The following is a 14,852-nucleotide window of genomic DNA, read 5'->3' as shown; positions in this document are numbered from 1 at the left end:
TATTTTTTGCCATTAGAGCAATTTATTTGGATAATATACAAAGAAAAGTTAGGATCCTACAAGTTTTTTAGACTCCACATGCATAGTTCACATGCTCAACGTTTTTATGAAAACTTCCCGACTCACTTTCATATAATTCAGAATCTATTGTCAGCATATATGTGAGGACCATCATTGGCCATCGCATGTTTAATACACATAGAATGCTAGGATCTTATATACACAAGTAAACAATGCACACGAGATGACGGAGCAGGTTAAATGCATTAAATGTTTGAAAACTACTATTCATTGTGACGAGTATACGGCGGGAAATCAATCAATATCGATTTGATTTGTTATACGTTAAAAATTTTGTTACTCAAACTTCACAGAATAGTAAAAAACTTTTCCTATTACACTAATTTGGTTACTCTAACTTTCTTTTGTCTTCACAAAAAAAAGTTGTTACTCACAAAAAAAAATTTTTTTATCTTAATTAGGTTACTCACAAACTTTTTTTGTATCAATTTGTTACTCACTATTTAGATCACTTAACTTTCACCTATGTACTAATCAAATTTTCGTAGGTTATATGATGACATGGCATTTTAATTTACGTACATTGTTATTGGTGACATAGAATTTATACTGCTAGTTAACTTTATTTATTTATTTTTTTTTTTTTGTTTTGAATTTTTGCTATACCATCTATACCTTTAAGTTTAAAGGATTAAAAGTTAATTATTTAATGAAATTTCTAAAGTGAAACTAGACTTTTTTTAATAAAAAAATTGAATATTGATGCTTTTCGAGAAAATAACTAATTTTTTTCTCTGTCGGGTTTTTTCTTTTAATAAAAAAATTTGAATACTGATGCTTTTCGAGAAAAGAAACTAAATTTTTTGAATATATAATAATTAACAAAAACATGTTTTTTTTGAATTTTTTAATTTATTTATTAACAATCCTTGTAACTAATTTTAAATTTTCTATAATCAGTTCACATCATCATTAACAATTTTTTTTAAATGAAAATATTCCATATCATCATAATAACCTATCAAAATGGTAAAAAGAAACTTTGATTAGTACAAAGGTGAAAGTTGAGTGATCTAAATGAGACAAAAAAAGGTTTGTGAGTAACCTAATTGAAACAAAAAAAGTTAGAGTAACCAAATTGGTACAATAATAAAAGTTGGTTACTATTCTATAAAGTTATCCCAAAGTTTCATTACCAAAGTTGAAGGGCCAAAAACTTAAGATCTAAGTTGAAAACACAATTTTAATTATCAAGTTATAGAGCTAGAAAGTAAATATGTGAAACAACAATTGAGGGGCTAAAAAGTATATATGTGAAAGAAAAATTATAATTTTTGTCCTTTTGAATTAGTTAAATTACGAAGTTGGTCATTTTCGAAAATGAATTTCACTCTTTATCCTTTATATGGTATTTCGTCTCGGTTTTAGTCATTTACACTAACGGATGTTAAGTTTTTCAGTTAAGTCACCTCATACACATTGCACATGAGGGCATTTTAGTCTTCTTATCCACTAAAGGGCTATTTGTGTAACACAATAAAAGATTTCATTTCTACTAAAGAATTACAGGGCTGTTATGTCAAAAACAAAATCCTTCCTTCCCCAAATTAAAACCTTAATTTACAGTCTCCATCTCAACTCTTCTACAATCCATCGCTTCTACAAGCACCGTCTTCAACCACAACATACCATCTCCATTTTCCACTACTACCAACCAGCATATACAACCTAGTGCTAACCTAATTCTTTGTTAATCGATATCCCCAGGTGTGACTTAAATCGCGATGGCAGACGATGGTGATCAGTTACGATTCGTAGATTTGGTGGTGGTAAGGAAGTTTTGTGACATTCGTTGATTTTTTTTGTTTGTATTCATATTTGTATATGAATTCGTTAACCCGACCCGTTGGGTCGTTTCAATGTATTATTTATTAATTATCATTAATAAGTATTCTCGACTTTTGAAGTTCATTGTTCATTCGTTTTAAATTACTTCTGATCAACTATTAAAACTTCGAGTTATATCGTTTGTCGATTAGCAAGCTATCGGGTATAATACAAATTATATATATACTTTTAATCAAGTTTATAGCAATTCAAAAGTCCAAGGTTCACTTGGTAAATATAGATTAATATATGTTTAAAAGATGCCTCAAAAGTACAAGGGCTAAAGATGTAAATAATTTAAATTAATAATATTTTATTTAAAATATAACACCTCCCCCCCCCCCCCCCTCGAACCTGTTTTCCCCGCGGACGCCGGAGGCGACGGCGTGATAATTCCGGCGAAGCTCATATCACTCCGTAAAATCCGTCTTTGACCAATTAACGCGTTTGAACGACTTTTGACCTTGATAATAACAATAATCCGTAGGATAAGTATGTTATAACAGTTTCAAGATCACCAATTAATTCGTAATCGCCATAATGTTCGCCGGATTTCCGGCCAAAACATACCTTTTTTAGTTTAGTTAAATTTGTGTAATGAAAATGTTAGTGCTAATAGAATTTAGTAATATTGAAATTAAAAAGTTATAGCAATTTAGATAATATATACTTATATAGAGCAAAGTGGCTTTTTTGGTTTTTAGCAAGAGAATTTCATACATACATACCTTTCAGATATACTCTTTCTATTTATAATAGCTACTTTGATTTTATACAGAAAATTAAATAATTTTTCAACATGCCATTTATTTATTACATTCAAAGTTTAAAACAATATTTCATTGATTCTCGTATGTCAGCTAGGATTGTTCAAAATGCTTGTCGCTCGGTCCGGTTTGAAAACGAGTCGTTCGGCTAGGTCCGGTTTGAAAACAAACCAACGAGCAAAGCCTCGCTTGATTCGGTTCGGTTCGTTTTTGCTTGAATTATTTTTTATTATATATATATACACATATATAACATAAAAGATTTTTTTAGGTTTTTAAAATTTCTCTCTTTTGTGTTGACTTTAAAGTTTAATTTTAAACTCTAGATGCTCGTTTTATATATGTTTTCTTGTTAACTTTAAGTTTTAGACATTTTAGAGTTGAATGTTTAGACATTTTGAAGTTGAAAGTCTAGAATTAATGATATTTTTTACTTTTAGAAATTTAAAATTAAAAACTTTGTACGAAACCAAGCAAACCCAAGCCAAACCAAGACGCTCGGTTTCAAACCAAACCAAGTTCAAGCGTAAAAATATCGTTCGTTTCTTAAAATTCAATCCGCTCGGTTCAGCTCGCTTTCTAACCAAACCAAGTATGAGCAAGCCCGCGTTCGGTTCGGCTCGGTTCGTGAACAGACAACTAAGAAATCATAGTTCCTTGTTTTGTTAAAATCGAATAACCCCAAACTAATCATAGTTCCAACACAAGTCGAGAAATGTAATTAAATATTTGAACGTTATGAATAGTCAAATGTCAAGCGGGCATATTTATTTATAAGTTTGTGAACTGTAAGTTCAATTTAAATTAATTTGTCCCTACTTAATGTAATAAATAATTGTATTTACCATCTTTTTTAATTATAGAGTTACGTCTTATATAAACCTCGCCATATATTTTAAGGCACCACTACAGAGCTATTTTCACATACCACTTTCAAAATAGAAGGAAAAACAATGTCGTGGTGGGACTACCAATTTCTGGGTTCGAACGAGGAGTTGAATATTCCATATTTGAACGAGGAGTCGGGATTTGTAGATGTTAGCGAGAAGTCGAGCTTACTGAATTTGAACCAAGTAAATGATCTCTAATATTTAATTTAAAAGTTGTCAGTTTTTAAAAAAGATATGTTAACATTACGTTTTGTTAGGAGTATTTTATATACGGTAGTCACCCTTTGGGGGGGGGGGGTGAGGAAAATAGCACGTTGACCCAGGTACCTATAAAAAGAACGTTTGACAGCAGTCGCTCTTTGTACAAGTTTCCATTAGAAACTTAGTAAGCATCTCATATTCTCATGTGTTCATGACAGTTTTTACTTTATATGAATGTATGCCAGTATAATTTCATTGTTTATTTAGAGACAAAAAATTGTAAATTCTAATATTTTATTTTAAGATTGGATCACATCGAGTAGTTGGATCTCCACCACCTTGGACTAATATGGCATTCCCATTAATTTGTGTTTGCACAGGCTGACCGGCTAATATATATCTAAAAATGAATCATAAAAGAACCATGTTATTACATAACTGATTGACAGATCTTGTCAAATGCACACATTTTATTTATTAGAACATTCGTACATGATACAGTTCTTACATGACGAAGTTTAAGTAGACGTAAAATAAGCACACGTCATTTATTTATTCATAAAGTTTGATACTATGATATATCACGCTAAATAAGCTACCCAATGACTGGTGTTATAATCACCAATCCCTCTGAATTCACCCAAACCCGCACACGGTTGTTACCAAAGTCTGAAGTCGCAGAATCACCTTCCAATATCACGGCATAAACAAGTGGATTCTCTTTCTCAATTGTAGCCTTCGCCACTTCTCCTTTTTCCCCTACAAGCTCCGGCCATGAATTCTTTCCTGTATTAATTAATTATAACACGGTATTTTGTTCAAATTAATCACATGAAATAACTTAAAAGAATTAGAAGATAGTCACTGGTATGTGTACATAATTACCATCAACAATAAATTTTTCACCGTCAGTGGATGTGGCAGCGGGCTTGCATTTCACGGAGTATCTTACTCTTGCCGTCTTGCTCATCAGTGGCAAACCTGATCAAGATTATCTACTTTTGTTAATTATATACAACCATGGTATAATCGTATACTCATTACTTATAATTATTTTAATTATCTTAACATACGAAGAACCTGAGAACCGTAGTTGGTGCTCATTGGTTTTTGGAGCAGAGAGAAGGACGGTGAGGAGGTAGGAATGGGAGTGGAGATGGATGCCATCTTAATTCTTCTTCACTTGAGTTACAGGAACTTGCAATATTGAACAGTTGGAGGTTGCACTTAGCGGGTTCGTTTGTGTTGTTTATATACAAAGTTTGAGTGCTTTTGTTTTTTTTATTAAAATTATTTTAAATGCAGCTGCATAAATTGAAATCTTTTACTCCACCACTAATTTCTCTACACGCCGGATAGTTTTTTGGACTCCACTAGAATAGTTCACATGTTTAACGTTTTGATGAAAACTTCCCAACCCACTTTCATATAATTTAAAAAAGGACCATCATTGACCATCACATATTTAGTCTACTACACGGGTGCCCGCGCGATGTAGCGGGAAACACAGAATTTAAAAATCACGTATAGATTTATGGGCGTTATTTGAAACCGTGAAATCGTTTGCCGGTATATGTAGATTAATAATTCTTATTTTAAACTCAATTTATTATCGAAGTACAAACCAAATCGTTGGTAATGATTCGGTTTGGTTGGTTTCAATTCTCAACGGTCCGGTTTCAGTTTTCGATGACAAAATACCATTACTAACGATTTGGCTCACAGTTTAATTCAAAACCATCAAAACCGGATCATGAACACCTATACATAAAATGTTATTTTTATAACTTAAACAAACTATGGTAATACCATACTCAAATTAAAGAGAATAAAATGTTCGTTTTTATGGTGTAATTTTTTTTTAAAAAAATATTAACGTACAAAAAATTTATGACCGTTTAAAAATCATAGGGGAAGTTGGGTTAAAAGTGAAACTAAAAAGAATAGATAGGTAAAAGATAAATGTTGAATTTGTAACTATTCTTTAAATTTACATAAACTTGATTAAAGCAGAGGAAACAAGATTGTAACTATATTGGTAAAATATGAAATGAATGTGATATTTGTGTTACAAAGGACCACTTTGTCCCTCTTTAATCCTATACCATTTGCTTAAACAATTGTAAAACCCATAAAAATCCATCGTCTTAATTTGCCATTCACTCCTATAGCATAAACAACATATAGATATATAGATATGCAAGTTAGGATTTCATTTAAACAAGTATTTTGAACCCCGCACTGCCGGGCGGTCAATTCTGACCAATATCTCTACGGCAAATACTTTTGTTAACCATTGTTGAAGACAAAATACATTAAGGTTATAATTCTGACCAATATCTTTTGTAATTTCTTCCCCCCTGTATGGCACTATCCTTGATTGTACAAATTATGCTACCAATACCTTTCTATTTACTTCACGAATATGGGAATATGTTTGAGTTCTCGAACATGTGTGATTCTTTCTGAAATACTTAATGAAAAACACAGTCGAATCACCGTACCCTAAACGACATCCATTATTCTTACCGTGACAAGATGCTTCAAGCCTTTTCTTCGATGAATTCTCAACTTTATATTCTAAAATTTGTTTCAAATACAATTTTCCCTAATATAGTTTTAATTCTCCTGTATCTTTGAAACAGTTTCTTTTAAATAACACGGTATATGATTATTTGTCACTTTTAAGTTTTTTAGGTAAAGTGTTGGGCATTGGCTCGGTATATGATTATTTGTCACTTTTAAGTTTTTTAGGTAAAGTGTTGGGCATTGGCACGGGTGTTTGATTAGCAACTAGAGTTGTGTATGAAAGGTTTTGTGTGAATATAGTTTTGGGCAATGAAATGTTGGTTATTTTAGTGCTATTAGATTAACTTGTCGATCGAGGAAATAACGTTATAGATTAACGAGTTAGGTGACGAATGCGGGCTCGATTTAATTCATACGTTATTTGGGCCTTATTATTGAATTTTATACTTGGGTTTTAAGTAATTAATTTACTTGGGCTTAAGGTTAATATTAAAATTATTTTGTTCGGGCTCATATGGGAATCAATAAAAATTTACTAATCGATATTTTCCCTGATAAAATTCCAATAATCTTGATCGATAACATTCAGAAGAGAATAGACAGTTACAAGGGTTCTCTCTCTTGTTCATCAATTCACTGAGCAATAAAATTCAATTTCATGTTCAGAATTCTCTATTTTATCATTGTGTGTAACCTACAAACATGTTTATCTGATAGTGATTGCACGATGCAGAGAATGATCTAAGTTGCAATTTCTTCATCTACATTTGCATACAAGATTACCAGGTTTGTTTGTTTGTTTAATAGATTTATTTTGGGTTTTAGACTACACAATATATACAACTTGAAATTTATCAGGTTTAATGGGCTTTTAATTAAACATAAAATAAAAAGTACTTTACCGGATTTTCTTCCGGTGGCGAAGTTTGGACGAAAATATGAAGAGGCCGGACTCAAGTCAATATTTCATAAAGAATTTGTCTATAATAAAAACAAGAAATACCATAGTAATCGACTATATCAATCGGATCCGTAAACGTACACATTTTATACGACAATCGTGTAATGTTTTCAAGAGCAAACCAATAACCATTCATAAAGAAGAGACCTCGTACCAATACAAGTACTATATGTAGAAAACCACCAACACATTTAATGTAATGAGAAGGAACACAATCCACAATTCCATTAACAAAATCTCATTTTGCACCACAAAAAATAACCTTCTTCAGAAATATTAAGAAATGTTAAAATAAAATTTGATATATTATAGCCTTTGCAAAGTTTAATTACAAAAAGGAATAGACCACATACGGAGCCGACTTGTTTCTATCTCACACTCCGACAATCCAACTCGTGTGAGAGAGATACATGATACATCTTGTGCACATCGATACCTACATGGCTCACACTGACACTCACCATAGCTTAATTAAGGGATATATAGAAAATAAAGAAAACTCTTACATGCAATTTATTTATTAAAGCATTTGTACATCATACACGTCGATCTTGACAAAACTAAAACAACAATCGCAAAACATATAACAAGTGCACGCCATTTATATATATATAAAACTAGATACGAGTACGACGAGGACGCTTATTGACCTTAAGCTCAATCATCCAATCTTAGGCGTTGAAACCACCACTCCATCTGAGTTCACCCACACCCGCACACGGACACAGCTAAGGTCCCTGGTCCTAGGACTTCCCTCCAGTAACACAATAGCTTTGACTCGTGGATTCTCTTCCTCAATTATAGCCGCTGCCATTTCTCCGGTTGCCCCTACAAGCTCTGGCCATGCACTCTTTCCTGTATAAGTCATCCAAACACCAATTTGTTAAGTCCATCTTATAATTAATATGGGTATTTCAAAAAAGTTTGTACAAATGATATAAAATAAGCTTTACAACGAAGCATTCTTAATTGTGCATTGAAGAACATAGAAAACTTGGGGTATAAATAGACTATTGCGTAAGGGATTCTGTCATTTTACTTTCAAGTTTGGACCTTTTTCAAGTGCTCCAACATTTAATGACAAAATGATAAAAAAGAAAAAAAATTAACGGAAAATTTACCCTACTCCTAGTCATACACATGTAATTAAATACCTTATGACTGGATTTGAACTCGGGTCTCCCACCTAAAAAGCAAAAAAATATACCAAGTGGGCTAGTCTTATATTGACGACAAAAGGATAAATTTCATTATCTAAAAAGTCAACTTTTTAGTGCAATCCCAGTAATATATATAATTATCAGAGATATTGTTGCATTCAATGCAAATTTGATATATAATCGCTTTCGCTTGCACTCTTCTCCATTTCGTTCATAATCATTATAGTGAGATAAATCAAGTAAAAATCTAGTATATATTTATAATAATTATGCTATTAGTGTGCTTTAGGCAACAAAAGTGAAAGTTACAATTATTATTGGTCAAAGCATATGGATTATTTTTTTGTTCCGGGAAAATTCTACAAATGTCATATTAATGGAGAGAGATTATTTTTTTGTTCCCATAAATAAAAGTTTCTAGAAATGTGTCACACCCCGACTAGCACAATACGGAAGCGTAAAACGGGAATGTAACAGACACCTATAGTATCAACACATTGTTTATAAAGAAACATTACAAACTAATTTACAATATATTACATTTCATTGTTCTATCATTGTTTTACAGTCTAGGTGATTCAAACAAAACTAGTTCGTTAACTATATGATCTTACTACTAGTATCATTGCTTCTATTCACATAGCATCAACCACACACCTTGGGCAAGTAACAGATCACCAAATCACTCCGATTTAGGTACACCTGAAAAGCAGTTTAAAACAGGTCAACTACTAGAGTTGGTGAGTTTCACGAGTTTTGAGAAAACAGTAATGAGTATTCACAAGTTAACACTTGTAATCATGAAATAAGTATGTATGTATGTAAATGATGTAATTATGCTAAGCTACAGTGAAGTCTTGACTGTATGTGCTGCGTGTATCCATTTCCCACGCTCAATCAACCACTGTGGCCCCTTTCCGCCCACAACATGCCCCAAGTAGCTATGTCTAACACTATGTTGTATAATTATGGTCATGTGCAAACGGGATAAAGTCTCAGCAATACATGCCGGCTCCGTTTGGGTTTGTCAAACCAATAGTACTATTCACAAGCCACCGGCTCGAAGTTAATCACTGTGTTAGTGGGGACTTTCGTGTGTTAGCACTTAGATAATTCACATCAATACATGTTTCAGGTATGTATATGTAATCAAACATGCTTTTCACCCCAAAAGTTCGTAAAACTGTTTAAAGAGTGGGGTCATGAAACTCACGGTTTAGTAGATAATCAGTACTGTATCAGCTCATGGTTTGTTCGGTCCGCTATCAGTAGTTCCTATAATCAATATTATAATAATATTAATATTTTAATATTATTATAATCTCAATACTAAACTGAGCTGTATAACTAATCTGGGTGTGGCTGGAACGCCCAGAAAGTGGCAATAGGCTTGGGTTGTGATGTTGTTCAATGTCTAATACTTTGAACTGAACTTGGCTCAGATTCTCGTTTTTCCAGCTGGGCCAAGTTGTTCGTTTACGCGTTCAGAAAATAGTTATGGGAAAACAAGCTTGGGTAAATGTATTGGTTAATAAAATGATTAAGTTATAAAGAAGGATCACATACTGGGGTCCCGGATTAGCCACAGAGCCCGTTTCCGTTTATTCAGTTTGATTTTAGAAGAAACGCGCACAATCCACCCGGATTGTCCAGGTTTCTCACAGAAAAGTTCGTTTTCATTTAATTAGTCCAAAAATATGATTTTTTATCACTCTTGGTGTTTTGATATTCCCGCAGATTCGTTAATCGCGAACTTGCTGGTTTTTATAAAAACTGAATCTGTTTAATATTCAAATTAGCATAATTAATTAACCGTTAATCATTAATTTATGAAAATTTAACCACTTATAAATTAAAATATGTATATTTTTATAAAAATATTTCTGGAATTATTTACTGATTTATTAATTTATAAAAATTCATTTTATCAGCTATATTTCGTCTGAAAATCGTCTGTTTACCCCAAACAATTTCCAAAAATTCCACAAAAATTCCTGAATACTCCAATCATGTCCCAAATCAACCTGTATCAATTCCAGAATGTAAAAAGCTCGTGCGATATTCTTTTCGACCCAAATTCGGCTATAAAAATTCACACGAACGCATATACACAAAACACCTTTAGACTTCTCCAAATGATCCCAAAATTCATATGTGATCAAAATACATCAAATATGAGTTTCCAGAAAAATTTCATAATTTTTGAAGTATTTTAGCTATTTTTCCCAAATAAACGTCCCAATTCGGTAATAAATTCGCCAAATATTCTCGGATGGTCGAAAAATTACCAAATTTAAACAGGGAATCATTGACATGGTCCCTGATGTTCCTGAAAAATTTCAAGGCTTTAAAATATGCACATCACAACCTTAACCTAAACAGCCCGTAAGCGAGTGTTTCGGCATTACCTTAGCGGGTTTGGCTCGTTTCCGACTTTCTAACCAAGTTTTCAGGTTCCTGTGCTTCTATGCAAGCTAGATACAATTCCTATATCACAAACCAAGCAGGTCTCATCAACAGCCCTTTAACTTAGGGTTTCGGCTAGTGCACAAAAACGAACTTTTGAACCATAAAAACGCAGTTTTAACCCTTTAATCCGTGTTTATGGCCAAAAAAGATCATGATTCTGATTTGAAACTAGGTTTAACATCAAAGTATGTTTTTGAATGATTTTTGAGAGTTTTACATGGTTAACTATGATTTTTAACAATCAAGACATGTTTATATGTTGTTAAACGAGTTTAAACGAATCAAAAATCGATTAATCATAAGGTTTTTACCTAGTTTTCTTGCTGGTTTTGGCTGTATAAGAAGAGTTCCAGAAGTTGTGTTTGAAAATATGTGTAAAAATATCTCAAATCTAGTTTATATGTGAAAGGAAAAAAACGGGGGGTGGGGTGGCGGCTGCGGCCGGAAGTCCATGGGCCCATTTTGGCCCAAGTTTCTGATTTCGCAAGCCCAAATACGAAAAGCCCAGTCCAAATTTAGTTCGGGTTCGGTTTTTGACGCGAAAAACTTATCGGGTGCGTTAAACAGCGCGAAAACGAGTGTTTTTCGGCTAGTTTTGTGTAAAATTATAAAAACATACTATATGTTTGTAAAAATCAAAAATATTTTCATGGATCGCTTAAAAATTTCCAATAAGTGTTTGGTTAGTCTTTTTCGGCTTAACGAATGATACAATGCTTGGTTTGTAACTATCTTTCGTGTTTGTAACTATCTTTCGTTTAACTTGTTTGCTATCAAACTAAGGTCATATTTCTAATGTTTTAGTTTGTATAGATCGTATATCACTTATAGATGGTCCCCCGAGATATCTGGGTCATAACCCGACCCGTTCGGTCAATCGTTCGTTTTTTTACGCTTCGGTTTACAAATCGGGTCGGTTTACATAATAAACAAATACAAAAACGAATACAAACAAGACCCGAAATTGACGAATGTCACAGCATTAATACCAAATATTATAAAAAAACAACTTTATATAATCCATCAATGAAGTTCAAGTTAATTCGATTACTAACGTTGAACCGAAAACATAAAAATGGTACAATCTGACAACATTTTTGGTGAAAGTTAATCCCAAACATATTGTTGGTTAAATAAATGGGTCGGTTTGGTTATGACGGGTTTGGAATTTTCTATAACCAAAACCGGCCCGTATTAGGCGGTTTTCAAAAATTCATTAAACCGATCCATTGGTTATGTCGATTAGCAGTTAAAATCAGTTTAGTTATGACGGTTAACAATTATAGCGATTAAGTTGCTCACCCCTACATGCAGCTATCCCTCGACCCAAGTACCTATAAAAAGGACGTTTGACAGATGTCGTCCTTTGTACAAGTTTCCATTAGAAACTTAGTAAGCATCTATATTGTCATGTGTTCATGACAATTTTTACTTTTTAATTATATGAATGCATGCCAGTATAATTTTATTGTTTATTTAGAGACAAAAGATTGTAAATTCTAATATTTTAAGATTGGATCATATCGAGTTGTTGGATCTCCACCACCTTGGACTAATATGGCTATCCCATTAATTTGTGTTTACACCGGCTAATATATATCTAAAAATGAATCATAAAAGAACCATGCTATTACATAAATAATCGATAGATCTAGTCAAATGTAAACATTTTATTTATTAGAACATTCGTACATAATACAGTTCTTACATGACAAAGTTTAAACAATAGTAGACGTAAAACAAGCACACGCCATTTATTTATTCATAAAGTTTGATACAATGATCACGCCAATAAGCTACCCAATGACTGGTGTTCTAGTCACCAATCCCTCTGAATTCACCACAACCCACACACGGTTGCTAACATAGTTTAAAATCATTGGATCATTTTCACCCAATATCACGGCATAAACAAGTGGATTCTCTTTCTCAATTGTAACCTTCGCCACTTCTCCTTTTTCCCCTACAAGCTCCGGCCATGAGTTCTTTCCTGTATTAATTAATTAAAACACGGTATTTTGTTCAAATTAATCACATGGAATAACTTAAAAGAATTAGAAGAGATAGTCACTGGTATGTGTACATAATTACCTTCAACAATAATTTTTTCACCGTCAGTGGATGTGGCAGCGGGCTTGCATTTCACGGAGTATCTCACTCTTGCCGTCTTGCTCATCAGTGGCAAACCTGATCAAGATTAACTACTTTTTTGTTAATTATATATAACCATGGTATAATCGTATACTCATTACTTATAATTATCTTAACATACGAAGAACCGGAGAACCGTAGTTGGTGCTCATTGGTTTTTGGAGCAGAGAGAAGGACGGTGAGGAGGTAGGAATGGGAGTGGAGATGGATGCCATCTTAATTCTTCTTCACTTGAGTTACAGGAACTTGCAATATTGAACAGTTGGAGGTTGCACTTAGCGGGTTCGTTTGTGTTGTTTATATACAAAGTTTGAGTGCTTTTGTTTTTTTTTTTTATTAAAATTATTTTAAATGCAGCTGCATAAATTGAAATCTTTTACTCCACCACTAATTTCTCTACACGCCGGATAGTTTTTTGGACTCCACTAGAATAGTTCACATGTTTAACGTTTTGATGAAAACTTCCCAACCCACTTTCATATAATTTAAAAAAGGACCATCATTGACCATCACATATTTAGTCTACTACACGGGTGCCCGCGCGATGTAGCGGGAAACACAGAATTTAAAAATCACGTATAGATTTATGGGCGTTATTTGAAACCGTGAAATCGTTTGCCGGTATATGTAGATTAATAATTCTTATTTTAAACTCAATTTATTATCGAAGTACAAACCAAATCGTTGGTAATGATTCGGTTTGGTTGGTTTCAATTCTCAACGGTCCGGTTTCAGTTTTCGATGACAAAATACCATTACTAACGATTTGGCTCACAGTTTAATTCAAAACCATCAAAACCGGATCATGAACACCTATACATAAAATGTTATTTTTATAACTTAAACAAACTATGGTAATACTATACTCAAATTAAAGAGAATAAAATGTTCGTTTTTATAGTGTAATTTTTTTTAAAAAAAATATTAACGTACAAAAAATTTATGACCGTTTAAAAATCATAGGGGAAGTTGGGTTAAAAGTGAAACTAAAAAGAATAGATAGGTAAAAGATAGAGGTTGAATTTGTAACTATTCTTTAAATTTACATAAACTTGATTAAAGTAGAGGAAACAAGATTGTATCTATATTGGTAAAATATGAAAGAAATGTGATATTTGTGTTACAAATGACCACTTTGTCTCTCTTTAATCTTAAACCATTTGCTTAAACAATTGTAAAAACCTTAAAAATCCATTGTCTTAGTTTGCCCTTCACTCGTATATTATATAATAGTATATAGATATATAAATATGTTTGTTAAGATTTTATTTAAACAAGTATTTTGAACCCCGCGCTGCCGGGCGATCAATTCCAGTAGCCAACGGTATTTCGACCACCACCAAGGGTTCCGAATTGGATCCTGACAACAGTAGACAGCAATCACGATATTTCAAACCCCACCAAAGGTTCCGAATTGGAACCCAACCCAACTATCACCATAGGCTCAAATACATGATCATCATAGCCGTAATCAACCAAATTGATTCATAAGAGCTGCTGTCAACCAAACTGCATTTATGTCTAGCAATAACTTATGTTTGCGGGTTCAAAGTAATTGGCAGATTTTGTATACATTATGTAATTTAACATCAAAGAACTGTAATTCCTTTGCTACAATTAGTATAAAAAACAAAAAATCCAAAAAAAAAAGGAAAAGAAAAGAAAAGCCAGGCTCTCTATGACAACTGTAAGTAGTCCTAGTTTTCAGTCCATACCCCAAATCAACAAAATTGGTATTTAATGAACTTCTGGCGACCACAATGATTTACCAAACGCATAAGAGCTTTAATTCGTAAATTTGGAATCCAAAAATATT

The 14,852-nt window shown here is 32.8% G+C and overlaps 1 protein-coding gene across 2 annotated transcripts; it reads right to left on the bottom strand.

The window, feature by feature from the left end:
* Positions 1-4,352: 4,352 nt before the first annotated feature.
* On the bottom strand, positions 4,353-13,285 carry LOC143532567 (inhibitor of trypsin and hageman factor-like). 2 transcript variants are annotated; one of them, XM_077027589.1, is made up of 3 exons: positions 13,158-13,285; positions 12,977-13,072; positions 4,353-4,552 (listed from the first exon to the last, which is right to left on the bottom strand). In XM_077027589.1, exons 1-3 carry the CDS (start codon positions 13,249-13,251, stop codon positions 4,362-4,364), a joined length of 381 nt encoding a protein of 126 aa, XP_076883704.1. In that variant the 5' UTR covers positions 13,252-13,285; the 3' UTR covers positions 4,353-4,361. The 2 variants fall into 2 exon arrangements, with proteins under 2 accessions (XP_076883704.1, XP_076883703.1); XM_077027588.1 differs by lacking the exon at positions 4,353-4,552 and adding an exon at positions 12,682-12,875.
* Positions 13,286-14,852: the final 1,567 nt, after the last annotated feature.

Source organism: Bidens hawaiensis, unplaced genomic scaffold (assembly GCF_021521415.1).
Source record: "Bidens hawaiensis isolate Kalapana, Puna unplaced genomic scaffold, B.hawaiensis_p1.1 tig00009479_1, whole genome shotgun sequence".
Lineage (NCBI taxonomy): Eukaryota > Viridiplantae > Streptophyta > Magnoliopsida > Asterales > Asteraceae > Bidens > Bidens hawaiensis.
The sequence above is the reverse complement of the archived record's forward strand: the minus strand, read 5'-3'. Positions and strand labels throughout refer to the sequence as shown.